Source organism: Oncorhynchus clarkii, chromosome 29 (assembly GCF_045791955.1).
Source record: "Oncorhynchus clarkii lewisi isolate Uvic-CL-2024 chromosome 29, UVic_Ocla_1.0, whole genome shotgun sequence".
Lineage (NCBI taxonomy): Eukaryota > Metazoa > Chordata > Actinopteri > Salmoniformes > Salmonidae > Oncorhynchus > Oncorhynchus clarkii.
The window spans coordinates 13,058,182-13,083,991 of record NC_092175.1 but is presented as its reverse complement, the minus strand read 5'-3'; the positions used below and the strand labels follow the sequence as shown (position 1 = coordinate 13,083,991).

Here is a 25,810-nt window from a genome sequence, read left to right as displayed (position 1 = left end):
TGTGTGGGGGGGGGGGGGGGGACTAGGGTGATCTGCTTGAAACATATTGGTATTACAGACACCGTCAGGGACAGGTTGAAAATGTCAGTGAAGACACCTGCCCCCGTTGGTCAGCGCATGCTCATATTACACTTCCTGGTAATTAATCTGGCCCTGTGGCCTTGTGAGTGTTGACCTGTTTAAAGGTTTTACTCACATCGGCTGTCGAGAGTGCCATCACACAGTTGTCCAGAACAGCTGATGCTCTCATGCATGTTTCAGTGTTACTTGCTGCGAAGCGAGCATAGAAGTAATTTAGCTTGTCTGGTAGGCTCGTGTCCTTGGGCACCTTGTGGCTGTACTTCCCTTTGTAGTGTGTAATAGTTTGCAAGCCCTGTCACATCCGCCGAGCATCGGATCCGGTGTATTACAATTCATTCTTAGTCCTGTATTGACACGTTGCCTGTTTGATGGTTTGTCGGAGGGCATAGCGGGATTTCTTATCAGCTTCCGGGTTAGAGTCCCGCACCTTGAAAGCGGCAGCTCTACCCTTTAGCGCCGTGCTGATTTTGCCTGTAATCAATGGCTTCTGGTTGGGGTATGTACGTACGGTCACTGTGGGGACAACGTCATCGATACACTTGTTGATGTGGTGTACTCCTCAGTGCCATCGGAAGAATCCTGGAACATATTTCAGTCTGTGGTAGCAAAACAGTCCTGTAGCTTAGCATCTGCTTCTTGTGACCACTTTTTTTATTGACAAAGTCACTGGTGCTTCCTGCTTTAGTTTTAGTTTTTTTAGTAGTCGTTTAATCTTCTCTGTGTAACATTTGGGATAGTGGGACAATTTGGAGTACTACAGATTTCTCATCCCTTGATTGAGGTACGTTTTCCGAGCCATATCTCGCACCCGCTCCGCAGTGTCCTAATTTAAGCAAACGGCCTGTTTTACCATGTCGTGCAGATGAAAGCAAGCGTAAGGTGTTGGATCTGCTGGCTACCCCCCCCCCCCCCCCCCCTTGCCTACTGTACATCACACACATATACAGTAACCCTACCATAACATGACATCAGCATTTCCCTGTTGAAGGGCACAGACGGACAGTGACAGTGCATGTGGTGTGTAATCGCTGGTGTTTGGGGCCATAAGGAAGTAGCGGTCAGGGTGCGTCCCCTCCGTTCTGTTTCATAACAATCACAACAGTCAGCTGGACTAACCAGACCCAGAAATGAGGTCCTGCTGAGATGGAGCAGTACAGTGGAGAGGAAAGAGGCCAGAAGTCTGGGATACAACACTGGTTAGCCTAGTCTGTGATTCAGTAGGTTGATATCGGCTGTGACTGGTTGAACGCTATCAATAAGGCTTCATTGACAGTAGAACTCATCTTGATGAAGATGTAACACACACACACACCATACTTTTTGAAGACCTTTGATATATATTTTTATCTACTAGAGCAATGGGTATATGATACAAGGAAATTGGCTTCGGAGTGAAGAGCACAAAGTGTATTTTTACCCTGCCATATGATAGTACAAGGAGAGGAAGGAGGAGGATGACTGTGTGCCTACACTAAGAGTAGCTACACAACTGATTGTTCACTTTCAGTGGTGGAAAAAGTACTCAATTGTCATGTAAAAGTAAAGATACTTTAATAGCAAATGACTCATGTAAACGTGAAAGTCACCCTGTAAAATACTACCTGAGGAAAAGTGTAAAAGTATTTGGTTTAATTAAGTATCAAAAGTAAATGGAATTGCTAAAATGTACTTAAGTATAAAAAGTACAAGCATAAATAATTTCAAATTCCTTATATTAAGCAAACCAGACTGCACAATTTTCTTTTGTTATTGACGGATAGCCAGGGGCACACTCCAACACTCAGACATAATTTACAGAGTCCGCCAGATCTGATGCAGTAGGGAAGACCAGGGGTGTTCTCTTGATAAGTGTGTGAATTGGACCATTTTCCTGTCAAAATGTAACAAGTACATTTGGGAAAATGTAACAAGTACATTTGGGAAAATGTATGGAGAAAAAAGTACATTATTTTATTTCGGAATGTAGTGTAGTAAAAGTTGCCAAATATATAAATGGTAGAGTACAGATACCCCCAAAAATGACTTACTGTAAGTAGTACTTTAAAGTATTTTTTACTTAAGTCATTTATACAATTGATCGCTTTCAAGTCACTCGACAATTGGACTAATCTTGATGTCTAACATGCGGTCTAACATGCTGACCAGACCAGACTCGTCGCGTGCTCGAGCGTTGCAAAATAAATGTACACATACATGTTATTCAATCATTGCACCCACACTGCTCGCGAGCGTCGGCGTGGCCAGGCGCTAAATAGAAATCGCCTCTATTTGTGACGCTCAACACGCTGCAAGTCCGGCCTCTCCCATCTCCTCATGTTTTTAGAAGCATATACCCACGTGGGTGATTGTAGCATATACCCCCGGTAGGTTGTAGTAATGCTGTAAAGCTGGTTGCCAACTGGCATATTAAGTCCAAAATAAGTTAAAGAAGCCTGAGGAAGGAGGAGAGATGATGAGAAAAAAACGGCAAACTGAATTCCTATCTGTGGATGAATGCTTTTCGACCTGTCCGCACACACTCGTCTGGTTTGGTCAGCATGTTAGGCACTATCTCAGTGCTAGAGGCGTCACTACAGACCCTGGTTAGATTCCAGGCTGTATGACAACCGGCTGTGATTGTGAGTCCCATAGTGCGGCGCATAATTGGCCGAGCGTCGTTAGGGTTTGGCCTGGGTAGCCCTTCATTATAAATAAGAATTTGTTCTTAACTGACTTGCAAAGTTAAATAAAGGCTAAATAAAAGAGCAAAAATATATATAGGCCTTGGCTAAATACCACCACTGATTTCTTGAAGAATTTTTTAAATATATGTTTTGATGTACTTCAACTTACTAGACTAGAGAAACCGGTATATGATGGTAGGAAATCAGGTTTAGAGAGAAAGAATGAAGACCACAAGGTGTCTTTTTACTCTGCCACATCACAAGCACTCTGAAGTTCAAGGTTTATTTCTGAGGTTGAATGGCTTTGATTATGTCTTGCCACACAATCAAAAGAAACCGACGCCGGTTCAATTAATTGAACTCCATGTATTTAAAAATTTTTTTTTTGCGAGCCCAACGTGTCGTTTCTCTAGAGAGAAATCAAATAATTTACAAGAGAAATCCAGTCATGAACTATGTGGGATGCTGGGCACACACACACTCTCTTACACACACACACACACAGATATTTTCACCGACTCTTGCACATCATCCATCCATGCACATGCCCTGAATTTCAAAATGTTGACATGGCAGCATCTCTTCCCTCAGCTAAACAAACAAGTGTTTTAGGAATGCAGGAAACACAGTGTAGTGTCTACTGTGTCACTGCTATGCTTCCCATTCAATGGATTTGCTCCCCATTTTAAATGAGTATTTCATATTTTCTACCCAACAGTCAATAGTATAGTACAGTTGCAGCTGTACTGAAACAGTACAATATTCAGTATTGTTTGCGGTCTACTGTGTTTTTTATGTTGCGTTTGTTTGCATGCATAATGCATTGTGTTCATGTACAGTAGGCTCCATATAATCCAGGAGCGTATTCAATAATGTTCAGATAGACATGTATTGTGCAGAACAGACATGGCTCTCTTATCGTGTGGAATAGCTTTGTGTCGGCTCTAAACATTAGATTTCTGTCTGCTATTTCAATGTCTCAACCTACTGAATGTGACTGTACCCCAGGCCAGGCATATAGCCTACTGCCCTCCAAGTGAACTGTCTGTCAGTGGATCAGCAGGTTGGGTTGAGAGAGCACTGTAGCTCTCTAAACCAGTGTTGTGTGGAGGCAGGGCTTGTGTCTGTCCCCCTCAGCGTTTTATGGGACAATAAGATGGCACCGCGATAAGCAAACAATGTTAATAGAGCAAACAGCCCTGGGACATATTTCTTATCCCTGTGGTGAGGAGCTTGTGTGTTTGTGTGTGTGTGTGTACTAGTGGAAAGGGAAGGGAGCTAGTGGGAAGTTTATTAGACCACACACCAGGAAGGAGAAAGCTGTCCTAGGGACACACATATCCACATAATTCGTACACACTGAAACACACCGAGAATGTTCTAAAAAAATGACTGTTGACATTTGTTTGGGTTTTTACTTTGATTAGCCTCAAATGTAGTTTCAAATCACTCCATCCTTCCAATATGTGATGAAACATGGTGAGATGAGACACCGGGCCTAGTAACATTACCATAGCTTCTGCCCTCTCCCTCACTGTAAAGAGCCACTGTCCAAAAATAATAAATGGCTGCCTTTGTTTGTCTTGCCTCTTATTTGTTTTCCTCCGCTGAGCGTTGAATATGAGGTCATCACAAAATGTCATGCTAGATAGAGGATAGCTCCTAACTCCAACCCCTGACTCTCTCGCTCTGTGGAGAGGAATATAGGAGAATTTGTTGTTGTTTTGTTTTGGGTTATGGCCATGAGATTCAGTGTTGAGCTCATCAGAGATGGGCCCAGCCATATGACAGTTGGAGGAATCTTTTCTTTCTCCCCTGGTATCTGGGGTTGGGAAGAATAGGTCAACATTGAGTTGGGAAACGTGGGTTCCGCAGGGAACGGCTACTCTTGAGTTGAGTCAATTTATATTTTGCCTCCCAAATAAGGCCCAGAATTTTTCCTTGTCAGGTCACATTGTCAGGAAAACTCCTGGCCCTATAGACATTTGTGCTTGGGAGCAACTTGGAAAGGCAACTATTCCTCTGCCAACAGAATGCTTGATTATGAATGGGGTGTGGTGGAGACAGCAGTAAAATATAGGTCTAGAATGGTAGTTGCTTGCCTCGCAGCAATTTCTGCAGGCTCTTGTTTGGTCTAATCCTGATTATTGTCCAGTCGTGTGGTCCAGTGCTGCAAGGAAAGACCTAGCTGACCCAGAACAGAGCGGCACTTTTTGCTCTTAATTGTAATCAGAGGGCTAATATAAATACTATGCATGCCAGTCTCTCTTGGCTAAGAGTTGAGGAGAGACTGACTGCATCACTTCTTCTTTTTATAAGAAACATCAATGTGTTGAAAATCCCAAATTGTTTGCATAGTCAACTTACACACAGCTCTGTGACACACACACTTATCCCACCAGACATGCCCCCAGGGGTCTTTTCACAGTCCCCAAATCCAGAACAAATTCAAGAAAACGTACAGTACTATATAGAGCCTTTATTGCATGGAACTTCCTTCCATCTCATATTGCTCAAATAAACAGCAAACCTGGTTTAAAAAAACAGATAAAGCAACACCTCGCGGCACAACGCCTCTCCCCTATTTGACCTAGATATTTTGTGTATGCATTGATATGTAGGCTACGTGTACCTTTTTAAAACCATGAAGTTCTGTCCTTGAGTTGTTTTTGTTTTTTAATGATGTTCTGTATTATGTCATTCTGTATTATGTTTCGTGTGGAACCCCAGGAAGAGCAGCTGCTGCTTTTGCAACAGCTAATGGGGATCCTAATAAAATACCAAAGGTCATGACATTGAGGAGGAGGCCTTACAGATACTGCCCATCTGTCCTAGCTTCATGCAGTCATAGCGAACCTCATGTGAGTTTACACTACAACCTTGTGTGTACTTACTTAACCATGAAACTCTCCGGTCCAGTGTGAGTCAGTGAGTTACTGTTGGTTTGACATGTTGTGACAGACCTGCGTGCTGCTGCTCTGCTCGCCTCTCGGGCATTCTCTAGTCACATGATCCTCAGCGCCGTCGGCAGGCAGACATTCTGATGATGTCATAAGGGCGTCTGGGTTTACACATGCATGTGTTGAGGAGAGCTCTCTTGCGCTCCCGAGGGCTCCCTCCCTGCCCCCCACCCATTTACAGAGGGGAAACCTTTTACAATATCTGTCTGATCTGTCTGGAGAGAGAGAGAGAGAGAGAGAGAGAGACTTGTTAAGCTGTCAAACATACTAAAAGCCTTTGTGAGTTTGTACAGACAAGGATGTTTTTTCATAGCTTTCACTTGGCCAGTGTGAGAGAGTGTCCACCTGGGTTATAAGTACCGTTGGTCAACTAACTGCTCCAAAGCTTCTTCTGGCTTCGTCACTGAAGTTTCCACCACTGAAGAATCAAAGGATATGTGAACATTTGATCTGATGTTATTTGATCTAAATGTACACAAGTACAAAACACAGTTCCTGGCCAAGCCTAGTGGGAGTGAAGAGAACCAGAGATTGCACTTTTTGCCTCATTTATTTATACAGTGATGACCAATGATGATTTAGGGAGTAGCTTCAACCAAGTATTTTAGCTGTATTTGTTTGAATGGGCAAAATAAACCATGTTCTGTTTTTCCACATCTCACAAATCAAATCATGAAGTTTAGATGAGGATACATATTCTGGTCTGGTGGCTAATGGGCTCTTTAGTCTGGTTGCTGTAACACACTTTTCTCTTCCAATCATTTTTTTTTTTTTTTTGAGAATTACAGCAACCTTTTTTCGGTCCTGTGCTAGAGTTCTGATCTATGCACTGCAATTTTCTTTTTCCTTTGTTTTGACTTGCTTAAATCCATGTTATTCGTCATTGTGTACATTTTGTGCTAGACTCAAATGTGAAGATTGGTGCTAACGGGCTATTTCCCATAAAGATCTAGTTTAGCATAATTTGTTCTACCAAAAGCAAACGGAACACATGACACATTCTCTGTTTGAGGCCAGAAAGACAGATGGACCTGGGGCATTCCCATCCGTAATCGATATGCATCAATTTATTTGTAAAATATAGAGACCAGAATGGATCCGAGGACAACTAAACCTGTTCTCTCTACATATATATATATATATACATACATACATACATACACACACACACACACACACACACACACACACACACACACACACACACACACACACACACACACACACACACACACACACACACACAGTGGGGCAAAAAAGTATTTAGTCAGCCACCAATTGTGCAAGTTCTCCCACAAAGATGAGAGGCCTGTAATTTTCATCATAGGTACACTTCAACTATGACAAACAAAATGAGAAAAAAAATCCAGAAAATCACATTGTAGGAAAATAAGTATTTGGTCACCTACAAACAAGCAAGATTTCTGGCTCTCACAGACCTGTAACTTCTTCTTTAAGAGACTCTTCTGTCCTCCACTAGTTACCTGTATTAATGGCACCTGTTTGAACTTGTTATCAGTATAAAAGACACCTGTCCACAACCTCAAACAGTCACACTCCAAACTCCACTATGGCCAAGACCAAAGAGCTGTCAATGGACACCAAAAACAAAATTGTAGACCTGCACCAGGCTGGGAAGACTGAATCTGCAATAGGTAAGCAGCTTGGTTTGAATAAATCAACTGTGGGAGCAATTATTAGGAAATGGAAGACATACAAGACCACTGATAATCTCCCTCGATCTGGGGCTCCACGCAAGATCTCACCCCGTGGGGTCAAAATGATCACAAGAACGGTGAGCAAAAATCCCAGAACCACACGGGGGGACCTAGTGAATGACCTGCAGAGAGCTGGGACGAAAGTAACAAAGCCTACCATCAGTAACACACTACGCCGCCAGGGACTCAAATCCTGCAGTGCCAGACGGGTCCCCCTGCTTAAGCCAGTACATGTCCAGGCCCGTCTGAAGTTTGCTAAAGAGCATTTGGATTATCCAGAAGAAGATGGGGAGAATGTCATATGGTCAGATGAAACCAAAATATAACTTTTTGGTAAAAACTCAACTCGTCGTGTTTGGAGGACAAAGAATGCTGAGTTGCATCCAAAGAACACCATACCTACTGTGAAGCATGGGGGTGGAAACATCATGCTTTGGGGCTGTTTTTCTGCAAAGGGACCAGGACGACTGAAAAGGAAAGAATGAATGGGGTCATGTATCGTGAGATTTTGAGTGAAAACCTCCTTCCATCAGCAAGGGCATTGAAAATGAAACGTGGCTGGGTCTTTCAGCATGACAATGATCCCAAACACACCGCCCGGGCAATGAAGGAGTGGCTTCGCAAGAAGCATTTCAAGGTCCTGGAGTGGCCTAGCCAGTGTCCAGATCTCAACCCCATAGAAAATCTTTGGAGGGAGTTGAAAGTCCATGTTGCCCAGCAACAGCCCCAAAACATCACTGCTCTAGAGGAGATCTGCATGGAGGAATGGGCCAAAATACCAGCAACGGTGTGTGAAAACCTTACAGAAAACGTTTGACCTCTGTCATTGCCAACAAAGGGTATATAACAAAGTATTGAGAGAAACTTTTGTTGACCAAATACTTATTTTCCACCATAATTTGCAAATAAATTCATTAAAAATCCTACAATGTGATTTTCTGGATTTTTATTCTTCTCATTTTGTCTGTCATAGTTGAAGTGTACCTATGATGAATTACAGGCCTCTCTCATCTTTTTAAGTGGGAGAACTTGCACAATTGGTGGCTGACTAAATACTTTTTTGCCCCACTGTGTGTGTGTGTGTGTGTGTGTGTGTGTGTGTGTGTGTGTATATATATATATATATATATATATATATATATATATATATATATACATACATACATACATACATACATACATACATACATACATACATACATACATACATACACATGATCAGACCCGATCCGAGTGCGGGAAGCAGCAGAAAAGTCAATTTTTAAGCTACTTTATTAACCAGAGCTGATAAAGGCGAGGGAGAGGCGGCAGAGTGAGGTGATGCTCTGGCCGGTTCCGCTGTGTGTATAGGCTACCGAGTGACACAGCGAACCGGGAGGAGCGAGGGAGAGACAGGAGGGAGGGAGAGAGAGACGAGAGACAGCAATCAACCAAGCCGACTCGCGCTATACCTGCCATAGCTAGGTTATTTATCATCCAATATGATTACGTAGTAGCTACATGTCTTGACTGTAATGAAACCCGGAGAAGCTAGTTAAGCTAGCTAGATAACTAGGCTAATTGAGACTGCATGCGCTTTCTCGTCCTACAGTTACAAACAACAACTCCATTCAGAATATACAGTAGCAGCCTACCTGTTGGATCTTGGTCATTGTAGCCTATCCTTTTAATTCCATCTTCCATTGATTTATCCCCTAACTTTTGCCCCAAACAGAGGCCTTATGACTGTAGCCTAATGCCGCTTTGATGACTTAGAATTGAACAACAACAAGCTACACGCGCCACTCATGAAAAGCAAAGAGCAGTAGCATAAATTACATAATTTCTCTCTCCATCTCTTCCCCCAACCCTGACCTCACACTGCAGTATTTGGATCTGTATGGGTCCTTCCGGACAAGTCAGTTAACTTTACACAGACCCTTGACAATCAGATCTGACCAGGACCCGTGACATTATTTAGAATTCTGGATCCGGGTATTCGGGTACGGGTGGATTTCTGAAGACCTCTACCACAGGCCAGCTCTTGTTAAAACTAATGCACAATTTGCTAAGTGACTGAAATGAGCACTAATTCATGATCATCAGAGTTGAGCTCTGTACTGTCTCTCCCTGCATAAGGCTCTGCAAAACCACACAATCGCCACGTCTGGTGTGCAAACACACACCAACACCTCTTCCTGGTCTATAATGGTAGGTAGAGAAATGGGAATACTATAGAGTTAGTGTAGTTGGAGGTGGAACAGACATGTTCTAATGCTATCCATTGCATAAGCAGCAATTCAGCCATAACCAAATAACTTCCTCAGGATATGGAACGTTGTGAACTGCCTGTGGTTATATTGGCGCAGAATGGAGGCAGATGGGAGTTCACAGTTGGGATGGTGTTCTTCAGCTTGCAAGCATCCCCCTTTTTCCTCCAAACATAACGATGGTCATTGTGGCCAAACAGTTATATATTTTTTGCATCATACCAAAGGACATTTCTCCAAAAAGTACCATCGTTGTCCCCATGTGCAGTTGCAAACCGTAGTCTGGCTTTTTTTATGCCAGTTTTGGAGCAGTGTTTTTTTTCCTTGCTGAGCGGCCTTTCAGGTTATGTGGAAAAATATACTTTTGTACCTGTTTCCTCCAGCATTTTTCCACAAGGTCCTTTGCTGTTGTTTTGGGATTGATTTGCCCTTTTTGAACCAGGAGACAGAACGCGTCTCCTTCCTGAGAGGAATGACGGCTGCATGGTCCCATGGTGTTTGTACTTGCGTACTATTGTTTGTACAGATGAACGTGGTACCTTCAGGCATTTGGAAATTGCTCACAAAGATGAACTTGACTTGTGGAGGTCTACAACTTTATTTGAGGTCTTGGCTGATTTTCGATTGATGTCAAGCAAAGAGGAACTGATTTTGAAGGTAGGCCTTGAAATACATCCACAGGTACACCTCCAATTGACTCAAATGATGTCAATTAGCCTATCAGAAGCTTCTAAAGACATTACATACTTTTCTGGAATTTTCCACGCTGTTTAAAGGAGCAGTCAACTTAGTGTATGTAAACTTCTGACACACTGGAATTGTGATACAGTGAATTATAAGTCCTAACCGACTTGCCAAAACTATAGTTTGTTAACAAGAAATTTGTGGAGTGGTTGAAAAACAAGTTTTAATGACTCCAACCAAAGTGTATGTAAACTTCTGACTGTGGACACCCCTTCAAATGAATGGATTTGGCTATTTCAGCAACACCCGCTGCTGACAGGTGTATAAAATTGAGCACACAGCCATGCAATCTCCATAGACAAACAATGGCAGTAGAATGGCCTTACTGAAGAGCTCATCAGACAGTTTGTCAAATGTCTGTCCTGCTAGAGCTTCCCATTCAACTGTAAGTGCTGTTATTATGAAGTGGAAATGTCTAGGAACAACAACGGCTCAGCCACGAAGCTCACAGAACGGGACCGCAGAGTGCTGAAGCTCGTAGCGTGTAAAAAACGTTTGTCCTCAGTTGCAACACTCACTACCGAGTTCCATACTCCCTCTGGAAGCAACGTCAGCACAATAACTGTTCATCTGGAGCTTCATAAAATGGGTTTCTTTGGCCAAGCAGCCGCACACAAGCCTAAGATCACCAATCGCAAAGTGTTGGCTGGAGTGGTGCAAAGCTCGCCGCCATTGGACTCTGGAGCAGTGGAAACACATTCTCTGGGGTGATGAATCACTCTTCGCCATCTGGCAGTCCGACAGACAAATCTGGTTTTGTCGAATGCCAGGAGAATGCTACCTGTCCCAAATGCATAGTGCCAACTGTAAAGTTTGTTGGAGGAGGAATCATTTTCTGGGGCTGTTTTTCATGGTTCTGGCTAGGCCCCTTAGTTCCAATGAAGGGAAATCTTAACGCTACAGTGTACAATGACATTCTAGACCATTCTGTGCTTCCAACTTTGTGTTGGGGAAGGCCCTTTCCTGTTTCAGCCTGACAATGCCCCTGTGCACAAAGCAAGGATAATACAGAAATGGTTTGTTGGAAGAACTTGACTGACCTGTACAGAGCCCTGACCTCAACTCCATCAAACACTTTTGGGATGAATTGGAACCCCGACTGCTAGCCAGGCCTAAATCACCCAACATCACTAATGCTCTTGTGGCTGAACGGAAGCATATCCCCACAGCAATGTTCCAACATCTAGTGGAAAGCCTTCCCAGAAAGGTGGAGGCTGTTATAGCAGCAAAGGGGTGGACTAACTCCATATTAATGCCCATGATTATAGAATTAGATGTTTGACGAGCAAGTGTCCACATACTTTTGGTCATGTAATGTACCTCTGTCACTCCAGTATCACTGCACATTGTAAATATGATATTGGAACGGACAAAATGCTTTTCAGTGTACTTGTGTACGTGACATTAAAACTTAACTTAAACTATGTTTTGCTGGCAACCGTTGCACATGTCATGAGATTAGAAGCATTGAGTGAGTTGTTGACATTTGAGGTGTTGCTACATTTGGCTGATCTCTCTCAGTGATCCGTGCATTGATGGCACTGGGCGCAACTTCCACTGCATTTTTGTCCCCCCACAGTTTTATCATTGGAATGTGATGCAAAATGAGGGAACGGTGCACTTTAGGACCATGTGGAGGCCTCTGCGTAGTTGGGTATGAAGTCCCCACCCACTTCTAAAGCCAAAGTTGTGTCACCTGAATTGATAGTGCGGCACTATAGGCTAACTGATGGAAATGTCAATTGCATAATGTGTGTGCTACTTTTTCCACTCGGGCCTATTGACTACTGTATGTGTAAAGTACAGTACATGTTGTATTTTGTTTGTTAGCAAAAATGTCCCAATGAATTTCCACTCATTAGAGAATATAGGCTAGTTAGTTGTAAACTAACGCGAGATGTACAGAGGTAGTTTGAGTGAAGCTCTAAGTGAGACTGAGTATGAGAGACCGAGAGCCATTACAGTTTAGCTTGAGTTCACTACCTCCCCACCTGGCTAGTTGTCTGTGTGAGTGAAACCAGTGTTCCCAGTAGAAATACACACGTTTACACGTACGCTTGTGCACGTGCACACTCCGTGCAGTCTTCATTTGTCAACTTCTCGCATGGTTATACTCTTGCCTACTTTTGTCTAACTAAGGCCAATGTTTGTTTGCTGACTATAGCAGTGAAGCATAGCAGCGATTCCATGGTCTGGTCTCTCACTGGCAAAACAATATTCTACTGCATTTGGCAAAACATTACAGAATCCATTCTTTAAGCGGGGTAAAAGTAGCATGTTGTACTGTATCAGTTGCTAATCATCGGCACAACTTGAATAGGTCTATTGATTCTATTTGGGTAAATGGGTACATTTATTAAAGTGATCTCTCTCTCTTTCAGCTTTCTCAGCCTCTCTCTCTCTCTCTTTCCCAGTTCTTGGGAAGCTTTGAGCCCTTTCAATTGGACATTGTGGCCATCTCTAGTCTCGCTCCACAGAGGCATCGATTGATATGCACGTGCCAACCCCTCCACAGGTTATCTTTCACTGGGGTGGAGGGCAGTCTTTACAGGCCACTTACTGCCAGGCCAAGAGTAATGACTGGCCTTGAATTTCACAATGTGTGGTTAGAATTTGAATCACTCTACACCAGAGCCTTGGTCAATACGTCTCCAAATCTGGCATTTAAAGTCGAGAGCCATGTGGCACTCCTGTCTCCTAGTATCACTGAGTAAGTAGTGTTACAAAATAGCACAGTTGTTTTCAGACTCATAACCGTGACAGCTTTCCCTTGTATAGAATGTGTGTGACTGTTCCTTGCGAGTCACTATGGGGCATTGTACTGGTGGGGTGGAAAAAGCAAGAACGCCCAGACCTGTTTCCTGTGATTGTTTTTGTATTCATTTGTTTTCTTCTATACTGCTGCATTCCAGTAGCACATAATATTAGCCCTTCCTGTTGCTGTAAAAAAAATTGTTTGGAGTTTTATTTTGTCTCAGACTCCTCTCTCTACAATCTTAATTTCTCTCTTTTTCCTGCCTCTGTCTCTCACTCTCTGTAGCTCTCTTGGTTATCTAGTCATTGCGGTGACTAAGGTCTGGGACAGCCACGGTCTTTACAGTAGGTGGCAGACAGTGGACACAGTTTGCAGCTGTTAGCCTAGGGTATGTAAAGCATGGTGTGTGAGTCATGTGCTAAAGTCATACTATTGATTATAGCCACAGAGCTGAGGCCCGTGCTGAGTCCGAAATAGCACCCTGTTCCCTATATAGTGTACTACATTTGACTAGACCCCTTTGCAGTGACATTTCAGACAACAGACTGGACTGGTTTAAATAACACTATAACAAGAAGTCAATTTCAGACCAATGCTGTTCTGTCTGCAGGAAACTACAGGGCACTGCAGAGATGTCAGAGATGTCTTTTTCTCTCTTGTTTCTGTTCGCGTTGCAAATATCTATCCTCGTATGCACTAGGCTGCAGGTTCGCTTGGAATGAGCCTTGCATGACCCTTGACCTCTCGGAGGGGATAGGTAGGAGGGAGCACACAATATGGTGGAATTAAATGAATCCATGTGTTAAATGAGCACAGCGGGGTGTGATGATGATGTATGACACCGATACAAAGCGCTGACTGTGGCCCTGTTCAGGACGCAACCAGGAAGTGGCTGTGTGGCAGTCAAGGGTTATTTCAGTTGATGAGGTAAATCACAGCTGGTGCACAGATGGACGAATGAGGGTATTTCATATCTATGCTGTGACAGGGTTGATGGTTTAACCAATGAATTGGTTTCTGTCATACATTCTCTATAAACTGCTTACAGGGTAAGGAAACCAATATGTAATATTTTGTCATTTGGGTTTACTTTCCCTTCAACATTGGGTGTCCTTAAAAAATATATATGTATTATCACCATAATGCAGGTCAACCTGGTAATATCAGAATGTAGGATACAGTTCCGTCAGATTATATTCACACCCCTTGACTTTTTGCACATTTTGTTGTATTATAGCCTGAATTTAAAATAGATTAAAATTCGTTTTGTTTGTCACTGGCCTAAACACAACACACAGAGTTCACAACCTGCTACACTTGTTTATTTCATACCATAATTTATGAGATTTGTACTTTTTTTTTCTCCATGTCTTTTGTTTGGAGTGCTCCATGTGAGCAATGAGCGTGTGTCTGGTTTATCTGTCCTGGTAATGATGAGGGAGTACGCGTACCTGAGCATTTATAGAAGTACCTGGCCTGCTATGTGAAAATGTAGAAAAGTGTTGTTTTTTTATACATATATTCCGAATTATATATTAAAACTATAGCTACACGCAGTAAGCTATTTAAAAAATCTTTACAGCAGTCTCCCCCTCGATAATCACCATTCCTTGGTGTGAAAGAGCAATAGAAGTTATTGGCCTAGTGCTGCATAGGCTATGAGCCCTAATTTCTTTAGCCGTTAATGGATCAATGTGTCCTTATGGCAGGCTGGTGATCTCGCATTGGTTGACTTTATTATTATTTTAGATGTTTATGATTAAACACGTGACATTGATTTTGAGAAACAAAAAGTTATTTAAAATGAAACTGTTCCACGAATATGCACATATGAAAATTGGAACTGTCACGCAGAACGGATGGAAATTGTAGAATAAATTGTAAGCTCCCGGGGCGGCAGGTAGCCTAGTGGTTCGAGTGTTGTACTAGTAACCGGAAGGTTGCAAGATCGAGTCCCCGAGCTGACAAGGTAAAAATCTGTCGTTCTGTCCCTGAACAAGGTAGTTAACCTACTGTTCCTGGGCCTTCATTGAAAATAAGAATTTGTTCTTCACTGACCTTAATAAAATAAAATAAAATAAAAATATACAGTGCCTTGCGAAAGTATTCGGCCCCCTTGAACTTTGCGACCTTTTGCCACATTTCAGGCTTCAAACATAAAGAAATAAAACTGTATTTTTTTGTGAAGAATCAACAACAAGTGGGACACAATCATGAAGTGGAACGACATTTATTGGATATTTCAAACTTTTTTAACAAATCAAAAACTGAAAAATTGGGCGTGCAAAATTATTCAGCCCCCTTAAGTTAATACTTTGTAGCGCCACCTTTTGCTGCGATTACAGCTGTAAGTCGCTTGGGGTATGTCTCTATCAGTTTTTCACATCGAGAGACTGAAATTTTTTCCCATTCCTCCTTGCAAAACAGCTCGAGCTCAGTGAGGTTGGATGGAGAGCATTTGTGAACAGCAGTTTTCAGTTCTTTCCACAGATTCTCGATTGGATTCAGGTCTGGACTTTGACTTGGCCATTCTAACACCTGGATATGTTTATTTTTGAACCATTCCATTGTAGATTTTGCTTTATGTTTTGGATCATTGTCTTGTTGGAAGACAAATCTCCGTCCCAGTCTCAGGTCTTTTGCAGACTCCATCAGGTTTTCTTCCAGAATGGTCCTGTATTTGGCTCCATCCATCTTCCCATCAATTTTAACCATCTTCCCTGTCCCTGCTGAAGAAAAGCAGGCCCAAACCATGATGCTGCCACCACCATGTTTGACAGTGGGGATGGTGTGTTCAGCTGTGTTGCTTTTACGCCAAACATAACGTTTTGCATTGTTGCCAAAAAGTTCAATTTTGGTTTCATCTGACCAGAGCACCTTCTTCCACATGTTTGGTGTGTCTCCCAGGTGGCTTGTGGCAAACTTTAAATTACACTTTTTATGGATATCTTTAAGAAATGGCTTTCTTCTTGCCACTCTTCCATAAAGGCCAGATTTGTGCAATATACAACTGATTGTTGTCCTATGGACAGAGTCTCCCACCTCAGCTGTAGATCTCTGCAGTTCATCCAGAGTGATCATGGGCCTCTTGGCTGCATCTCTGATCAGTCTTCTCCTTGTATGAGCTGAAAGCTTAGAGGGACGGCCAGGTCTTGGTAGATTTGCAGTGGTCTGATACTCCTTCCATTTCAATATTATCGCTTGCACAGTGCTCCTTGGGATGTTTAAAGCTTGGGAAATCTTTTTGTATCCAAATCCGGCTTTAAACTTCTTCACAACAGTATCTCGGACCTGCCTGGTGTGTTCCTTGTTCTTCATGATGCTCTCTGCGCTTTTAACAGACCTCTGAGACTATCACAGTGCAGGTGCATTTATACAGAGACTTGATTACACACAGGTGGATTGTATTTATCATCATTAGTCATTTAGGTCAACATTGGATCATTTAGCGATCCTCACTGAACTTCTGGAGAGAGTTTGCTGCACTGAAAGTAAAGGGGCTGAATAATTTTGCACGCCCAATTTTTCAGTTTTTGATTTGTTAAAAAGTTTGAAATATCCAATAAATGTCGTTCCACTTCATGATTGTGTCCCACTTGTTGTTGATTCTTCACAAAAAATACAGTTTTATATCTTTATGTTTGAAGCCTGAAATGTGGCAAAAGGTCGCAAAGTTCAAGGGGGCCGAATACTTTCGCAAGGCACTGTATAAATAGCTCAACTCACGAGCCGCCTATGAAGTCGTCATAAAATAATCGCCTCCACGTTTCCACGGTTGGATTTTGCCTATAGGCTACTTTTAAGCAAGGTAAGACATGCCTCATAATATGAAATAAAACTTTTTATGTTTTCAAAATGCATGCTGCCTCCAGCTCACATTGTAAGGTGGTGGATGACATGCTGATAGCCTGTTGCCTGCACCTCAATGGTGAATGGGAGGTGTGCTTCAATTACAAGTTAAAAAAAATAATAATAATAATAATCGTGCAGCAAAAACCTTTTTTTAACACGTGATTGCATTTAGAATTGTTGCACAATAAATGGGTTTATAAAAGCACATGTTTAATCCAGCAGCAACCAGTTGAGAAAAAACAATAGGCTCTGTCTGTGTGATAGTTGTGAACAAAATTATGCAAATTCACCTATAGACCAATAAGCATGACGGTCAAATGTATTTCCATCGACTGGTATTTCCATTTAATGACTAAAAAGCATTATTTCGCAATGGGATTATTTGAACGTCTAAAGTTGTATTTATCGGCCAAAAGCCTGAAATTGACAGCTAACCGAAAACCTGCCCGAGACGCAGCTCCATACTACTTGTCAGACATAAAGAACTGATACTATACAGTGCCTTCAGAAAGTACTCCTAGCCCTTGATTTATTCCACATTTTGTTGTGTTACAGCCTGAATTCAGAATGGATTACATTTTTTCCCCACAATACCCCATGATGACAAAGTAAAAACATGTTTTTCGAAATGTTTGCACTTTTTCTTAAATTGAAATATCAAATTTACAAGTATTCACACTCCCGAGTCAATACATGTTGGAATCACTTTTGGCAGTGATTATAGCTGTAGGTCTTTCTAGGTAAGTCTTAAGAGCTTTGCACAGCTGGATTGGACAATATTTGCACTTGAATGTTAAATTCTTGAAGAAGCACTGTCAAGTTTGTTGTTGATCATTGTTAGATAGCCATTTTCAAGTCTTGCCATATATTTTGAAGTTAAAACTGTAACTAGGCCACTCAGGAACATTCACTGAACTCTTGGTCAGCAACTCCAGTGTATATTTGGCCTTGTGTTTTAGGTCATTGTCCTGCTGAAAGGTGAATTAGTCTCCCAGTGTCTGTTGGAAAGTAGTCTGAACCAGGTTCTCCTCTAGGATTTTGCCTGTGCTTAGCTCTATTCTATTTCTGTTTTATCCTGAAACAATCCCCATTCCTTAACGATTACATGCATACCAAGTGGTGTAAAAAGTACCCAATTGTCATACTTCTATACTTATATGAAATTAAAGTCACCCAGTAAAATACTACTTGAGTAAAAGTCTAAAAGGATTTGGTTTGAAATATACTTAAGTATCGAAAGTAAAAGTATACATCATTTCAATTTTTTTATATTAAGAAAACCAGATGGCACAATTGTTTGTGTTTTTTATTTATTTAAGGATAGCCAGGGGTACACTCCATAACTCAGACATCATTCAGAAACAAAGCATCTGTGTTTAGTGAGTCTGCCAGATCAGAGGCAGTAGAGATGACAAGTGGTGTTCTCTTGATAAGTGCGTGAATTTCAGGGAAAATGTATGGAGTAAAAGGTACATCATTTAGTGAAGTAAAGGTTGTCAAAAATATGAATAGTAAAGTACAGATACCTCAACTACTTAAGTAGTACTTTAAAGTATTTTTTACTTAAGTACTTTACACCACTGTGCATACCTAAAAGATGATGCAGCTACCACCATGCTTGAAAATATTAACAGTGGTACTCAGTGATATTTTGGGTTGGATTTGCCCCAAACATAACTCTTTGTATTCAGGATCTGAAGTTAATTTCTTTGCCATATTATTTGCAGTTTTACTTTAGTGCCTTATTGCAAATGTTTTGTCATATTTTTCTATTCTCTACATGCTTCCTTCTTTTGACTCGATTATTTCGGTTTTTATTGTGGCATTACTACAACGTTGTTGATCCATCTTCAGTTTTCTCCTATCACAACCATTACACTCTGTAACTGTCACAATTGGCTATTGTGAAATCCCTGAGCAGTTTCCTTCCTCTCCAGCAACTGAATTGGGAAGGACACCTGTATCTTTGTAGTGACTGGGTGTTGATACACCATCCATGCTCAAAGGGATTTTCAATGTCTGCTTTTTTTTATACCCCATCTACCAATAGGTTCTTTGAGAGGCATTCTAAAATCTCCCTGGTCTTTGTGGTTGAATCTGTATTTTAAATGCACTGCTCGACTGCGGGACCTTACAGATTGTTGGATGTGTAGGGTACAGAGATTAGGTAGTCATTCAAACATCATGTTAAACACTTATTGAGTCCATGCAACTTATTATGTGACTTGTTAAGCACGTTTTTACTCCTGAACTTATTTAGGCTGACCGTAACAAAGGGGTTGAATACTTATTGACTCGAGATTTCATTTTTTCCCATTTGTTTAATTAATTTGTACAAATTGTCTTATTTAAGATTCTCTTTGAAGAGGTAAGGTTTCAGCTGTTTTCAGAAGATGGGCTGAGACTGCTGTCCTAGCATCAGGGGGAAGCGGGTTGTTCTAAGTTCACAACAATGCTTAAACCACATCAGAAGACCACTTTTGAGGTCTGGGAGAAATATAATGCATTTTAATTTTAGCTTGTAGTTACCCTTTAATGCAAGTGTGCACCAGCCGGAGACTGTTGTTTGGTTAGCAATGTTTCTGTAGCGCTCATGTGATTTGCAGAGTTTGCAAAACAAATGGCCATTGGATAGATGCAAATAATCATGATGTCATTTTGCCAGGTAGGCATAAGCTACTTTGTAGTCAACATGGACCTCAAATCTTGAGTGGATAAGTGACAGTGACCGCATGGAATTCAATTTGAAGGGTGAGAGAACAAAATAGAAAATCTCAGTTTAGGAGAAATTAGTAGCCCTGTGCCATCGCCGCGATGACCAAATGCTCTCGGACTATGAGAGAACACATAAATTATGAGAGATCAGCTGGAGTAGCATTGTTCTCATGGGGTAATCCATGTCTCCATCAGAAAGTCTAGGGACTTTAAGGTGACTAAGGCTGCAGGAGACTAGGAAGTCCACATGCGTTGTGTGCGCTGGGATGAGTTTGCTAATTTCTGCCCTCTGCTGGACAGACCTAGGCTCTGCAACAGGATAGCCCTTTGCTGCAGGAGGATGTTGCCTCTAAGACTTGATCTTAGGCCAGTTTTGTGTTTGACCTCCATAATTTGTAGGGGTAAAATTATGGCACTGTAAGGTATTCCTCGAACGACCATTGAACTTCACTAAACCATAGCCAACTATTCAGAGGAAAGCATGAGGTTTGGAAATCGTTGTTTATACTTTTGGCAGAGTGAATTTTGTTGTTTATTTCAGCTCAGTGAAGTTTGCACATATAGCCTATTTTGGAAATATGCTAAACAAAAATAAACAATTTCAACGATTTTACGGAGTTACAGCTCATATAAGGAAATCAGTCAATTTAAATAAATTCAATAGGCAATAAACTATGGATTTCACATGACTGGGCATGGGATGCAGCCATGAGTGGGCCTTGGAGGCCATAGGCCCACCCACTTGGCAGCCAGGCCCACCCACTGGGGAGCCAGGCCCAGCCAATCAGAATTAATTTTTTCTTCACACAAAAGGGCTTTTTTTTTGACACTCCTCAGCATCAGCACAACCATCCCCCACACCCCACCCCCAGATGATCCCGCAGGTGAAGAAGCCAGATGTGGAGGTCCTGGGCTGGCGTAGTTACACGTGTCTGCGATTGTGAGGTCGGTAGGACGTACTGCCAAATTCTCTAAAATGACGATGGAGGCAGCTTATGGTAGAGAAATGAACATTAAATTATCTGGCAACAGTACTGGTGGACATTGCTGTGGCATTGTGTGACAAAACTGCACATTTTTAAAGTGACCTTTTATTGTCCCCAGCACAAGGTGTAATGATCATGCTGTTTTTTTTGTGTGTGTTTTTTTTTGTGCATTTTTACCCCCCTTTTCTCCCCAATTTCGTGATATCCAATTACGATCATGTCTCATCGCTGCAACTCCCCAACAGGCTCGGGAGAGGCAAAGGTCGAGTCATGCGGCCCCAGAAACATGACCCGCCAAACCATGCTCCTTAACATCCGCCCGTTTAACCCGGAAGCCAGCTGCACCAATTTTTCGGAGGCAAAGTCAGCCTGAAGGCGCCCGACGCAGCACAAGGAGTTGCTAGAGCGCATTGAGCCAAGTAAAGCCCCCCTCCCCAGTCAAACCTTCCCCTATCCCGGACGACGCTGGGCCAATTGTGCGCCGCCCTATGGGGCTCCCGGGTCATGGCCAGTTGTGACACAGCCTCGGATCGAGCCCAGGTCTGTAATGACGCCTCATGCACTGCGATGCAGTGCCTTAGACCATTACTGCGCCACTTGGGAGGACCCCATGATCATGCTGTTTAATCAGCTTCTTGATATGCAACACCTGTCATGTAGATGGATTATCTTGGAAAAGGAGAAATGCTCATTTAACAGGGATGTAAACAAATTTGTGCAAAACATTTGGGAGAAATAAGCTTTTAATGTGTATGAAACATTTCTGGGATTTAAAGAATTGTCAGTTCATGAAACATGGGACCAACACTTTACATGTTGCCTTAATATTTTTGTTCAGTGTATTTATAATGCTGACCTACCCAGTGCTCTTTCTCCCTGTCGGTTTGGTATTTGAGGTACATTAGCAGTGTTACTGTGTCAGCCCTATTGTCTCCTCTGCTGTGAATAGAGTTAATGATTCAGCTGTATTGTGAAAGAGCCGGCCTTATTCAACTACTTAATGCTTAAAACAAAGGCCGAGATAAAAACGGTTCAAAAGTAGTGTTTCTTTTAAAACTGCATTTCCAGAGCAAGTTAACCATGAATAATACATTGGCACCTTTTAAAACTGTGGCTCACCTAGCTTATAGGGGACACCTAAATAGGGGACACCTATTTGAAATGGCAGGTGGTTAAAATCAGCTGTGTCAATTAGCCACATCCCTTAGAGCTCAGCCAATTGAAATAAAGAAATGATTAAACATAAAAACACTTTGCTGTCGAGGTTTGAGATGGTGGATAAGTTATCTTAGAACTGTTGAATGAATAAATAGGCTACATAGACAAAACACAACTTGCTCTTCAATAAATAATGGGAAGAAATACCTTCAGTGTGTGTGTGTATGATCAAACCAGAATGTCTTTAGGTGAGGAGCCGCTTCCCCACGTGTATGAAATGCAATATCTAGCAAAGGACCTCTGCATCACCTGTGCTCTGAATGTGTTGTAAAAAAAACTAAATGTCTCACAAGCTTATTTCAACTGTCTATGAGAAGTCTGTCCATAGTAAAGTGCTGCTCTGCCTTTTTAGCTCTAGTTTTGTCGCACCTGGACTACTGTTTAGTCGTGTGGGTTAGGTGCCACAAGGAGGGACCTCCAAAATGACAATTGGCTCAGGACAAGGCTGCACGGCTGGCCCTTAAATGTACACGGAGAGCTAACGTTAATGATATGCATGTAAATCAGCTTATGGAACAGTGGGGAGAGAAACACACATAAGACACGCACTCTACACATACGTACACATGGATTTTGTATAGTAGATACAGTGGGGCAAAAAAGTATTTAGTCGGCTGACTAAATACTTTTTTGCCCCACTGTATGTGATTGTAGAGTAGTGGCCTGAGGGAACACACTTAATGTGCTGTGAAAAGTGTTATGTGATGTAATATTTTAAATTGTATATAACTGCCTTAATGTTGCTGGACCCCAGGAACAGTAGTTCCTGGTAGTTACAATTCTCCAGCCCCATCCCTCAGCTATTTACCAAAACAGAGGCGGAGTGGTCGCTTTCTTATTGTTTGAACTACAGATCGACATTTTTAAACTAGCCAAACAGACAGTTTTACACATGTCCACGGCGTAATAATTATTGAGTGGTGGTGTATAGGGCTGGCACAATTACTGTGTAACCGACGGTTACAGATGAAGGCCGTCATGAAAATAAAATAATAATATATATTATTTTTTAACTAACAGTTGACTGAAGATGGATGTTTCTGCGGTACTTGGACTCTTAACGTGATGAGACTTTGTTGCTCCTTGCTGAAACACAGAAAGGTGCAAGCAAGGTGCAGTTATTACAAAAAACGTGGCCATTTGCCTGGCCAGTAGTTACCAGCATCCAAAAGTCCATGACCGTCACAGCCCTAGTGATGCATTTTTAATGCATTTTTAAATCCCCGTGGTGCAACTGGACACCCTTCTCCAGAGTAGTGATGGTTACTGACACACAAACAAACACTGTCGTCCACTGTCACAGAGGGGGCCACTATCGACACAGTCTGACTGTTGAGAACCTATTGTCAACCTGCTCCATCAACGTTATTCAGAACATGCTTCATGTATGGGGATTGTAGAAGTGTTTTAGGCAGCATAGAATTGTACAGGGACCGTTAGAAGTATTCTAGGGACCATAGAACTGTATAGGGAGCATAGTAGAACCTGAACACTATGGCCAGGATGACTATGGTGGACCAGTCAAGGCTGCTGAGGATGCAGCTGACAGCCATGCAGACCATGAGAACGCTGATAGTGGAGAATGCCAGCGCGGTAAAGCATGGAGGAAACGCTTAACTCAAAGTCAAGGGAACACTATAGTGTTTGATGTTCTCAGTGGATTTAGGCTTACTGCCTACTGGTATTTCAGTTTACTAACCATCTGTTTGTTGTTGTTTTTTACCCCAGGGCGAAAAAAACAATGGATTTGATGTTCTCTACCACAACATGAAGCATGGCCAAATCTCCTCCAAGGAACTTACTGATTTCATCAGAGAAAGGTACGTTGTTGGTTAGCCTGGTTCCACATCTGTTTCATGCTATGTCATGTGCTAACGATGGTTGTAACCAGGCTATGGGGTTTTCTTAGTTAAACCTCCACTCACTCTCATTTTGAGCCTTTTAACCCAATGTTGTTCTTCTCATCACAGAGGTGAATTTGAATTTCGAGGCTTACTTTCAAAGTTACTCAGCCCTCTTTTTCTAGTTTACCTTTGAGTTGACCATCTGTTTAAACATTTCATGTTCAATCTGGCTTTCTCTCAGTGCAGGTGTTGTTTTCAGTCTTTCAGTTCAATGGTTATGCAAATTAAATGTTGGGGATTTTCTGTTTGACTTGTTATTTGGCATTCGTTCATAGCCTAACCCTAACTTGAGATTCACACGCATCTCAAGATTTGCACCCATTTGCCCTTGACGTCGATAGATGATTTATAGACACAGAAGTTTCTCAAGACTTTATGGAACCTATTTTCCATTTTCTTTTTCCCAAACACGCTCACTTTTTCATTAGTAACCAAATTACATTCTCAAGTCAATCAATCACTTAAAGTAGGTTAAAATAATTGTGAGACTAGGGCTAGAGAACCTATTTGCTGTACAGGGAACCAGTGTTGTAGTTAATCAATCACTTGACTTATACACTGAGTGGGAAAAACATTAAGAACACCTGCTCTTTCCATGACATAGACTGACCAAGTGAAAGATATGATCCCTTATTGATGTCACTTGTTAAATCCACTGCAATCAGGGTAGATGAAGGGAAGGAGACCGGTTAAATAATGATTTTTAGGACTTGAGACATGGATTGTGTATGTGTGCCATTCAGAGGGTAAACAAGACAAAATATAAAGTGCCTTTAAACGGGGTATGGTAGTAGGTGCCAGGCGCACCGGTTAGTGTGTGTCAAGAACTGCAACTCTTCTGGTTAGTTCTTCACGCTAAACTGTTTCCTGTGTGTATCAAGAATGATCCATAGATTAGGTCCTAATGAATTTATTTCAATTGACTGATTTCCTCATATGAACTGTAACAGTAAAATTGTTGCATTGTTGTGTGTTATATTTTTGTTCAGTATATTTATAACTTATAACCATGCATTTAGCAGCACCACATTTCCCCCTAAGCCTGTCACCGCTGCTGAAAAACATCCTAGGGGAATAACTGGTTCCCTAATGATGAAAGGGTGGCATGAGTGAAAAAGTGATGATCACATTTCTGTGTGGGCCAGCCTGGCCTGAAGGTAAGCATTCGGAATTCCTGTAGAATTTGATGGTGGAATTCCTGTAGAATTTGATGGTGGAATTCCTGTAGAATTTGATGGTGGAATTCCTGTAGAATTTGATGGAATTCCACCATCAAACATTTTAGAAGATGAGGTTATAAATATAGAGCTCAGACACAATGCAAGACATCTCAAGGTGTGAGAGGAATTGGCAAGGAAGGTAGGATTAAGGTCTTGTTATGGTTTAGACACTACAGTTATGCAGTCCACTAGGCCAGTGTTTTACACTATGGTGTGGCCTACATAGGCCTAAGCCTGTGTGAATGGGCTACACCGCAGACACCTTCCACAGCAAATTATCTGTGTTGAGTAGAGCTAAAGGGGACTTTCTCTACCTTCTCCACAGATGTTTGTACTCACCAAAATGCATTGAGTATACCAAACATTAGGAAATACCAAATTCTCTAAAATGACGTTGGAGGCGGCTTGTGGTAACAATCATTCTCTGCCAACAGCTCTGGTGAACATTCCTGCAGTCAGCATGCCGGTTGCACGCTCCCTCAAAACTTGAGACATCTGACAAAACTGCACATTTTAGTGGCCTTTTATTGCCCCCCGGCACAAGGTGCACCTGTGTAATGATCATGCTGTTTAATCAGCTTCTTGATATGCTACACCTGTCAGGGATGTAAACAAATTTGTGCACAAAATTTGAGCGAAATACGCTTTTTGTGCATTATGGAACATTTTGGGGATCTTTTATTTCAGCTCATGAAACATGGGACAAACACTTTACATGTTGCATTTATCTTTTTGTTCAGTGTAG

General features: G+C 41.9%; 1 protein-coding gene across 10 annotated transcripts in view; it reads left to right on the top strand.

Moving 5' to 3' along the window:
* Positions 1–25,810, top strand: part of LOC139388722 (FCH and mu domain containing endocytic adaptor 2) — a 96,293-nt gene that overhangs the window by 1,688 nt on the left and 68,795 nt on the right. For 3 of the 10 annotated variants that reach the window (XM_071135586.1, XM_071135585.1, XM_071135588.1), the window contains exons 1-2: positions 20,620–20,682; positions 23,670–23,761. In XM_071135586.1, the coding sequence (XP_070991687.1) occupies positions 20,635–20,682; positions 23,670–23,761 (140 nt within the window). In that variant the 5' untranslated portion in view covers positions 20,620–20,634. Of the gene's footprint in view, positions 1–20,616; positions 20,683–23,669; positions 23,762–25,810 lie in introns of those variants that run through there. The other 7 variants (XM_071135587.1, XM_071135589.1, XM_071135582.1 and 4 more) reach the window with 4 other exon arrangements.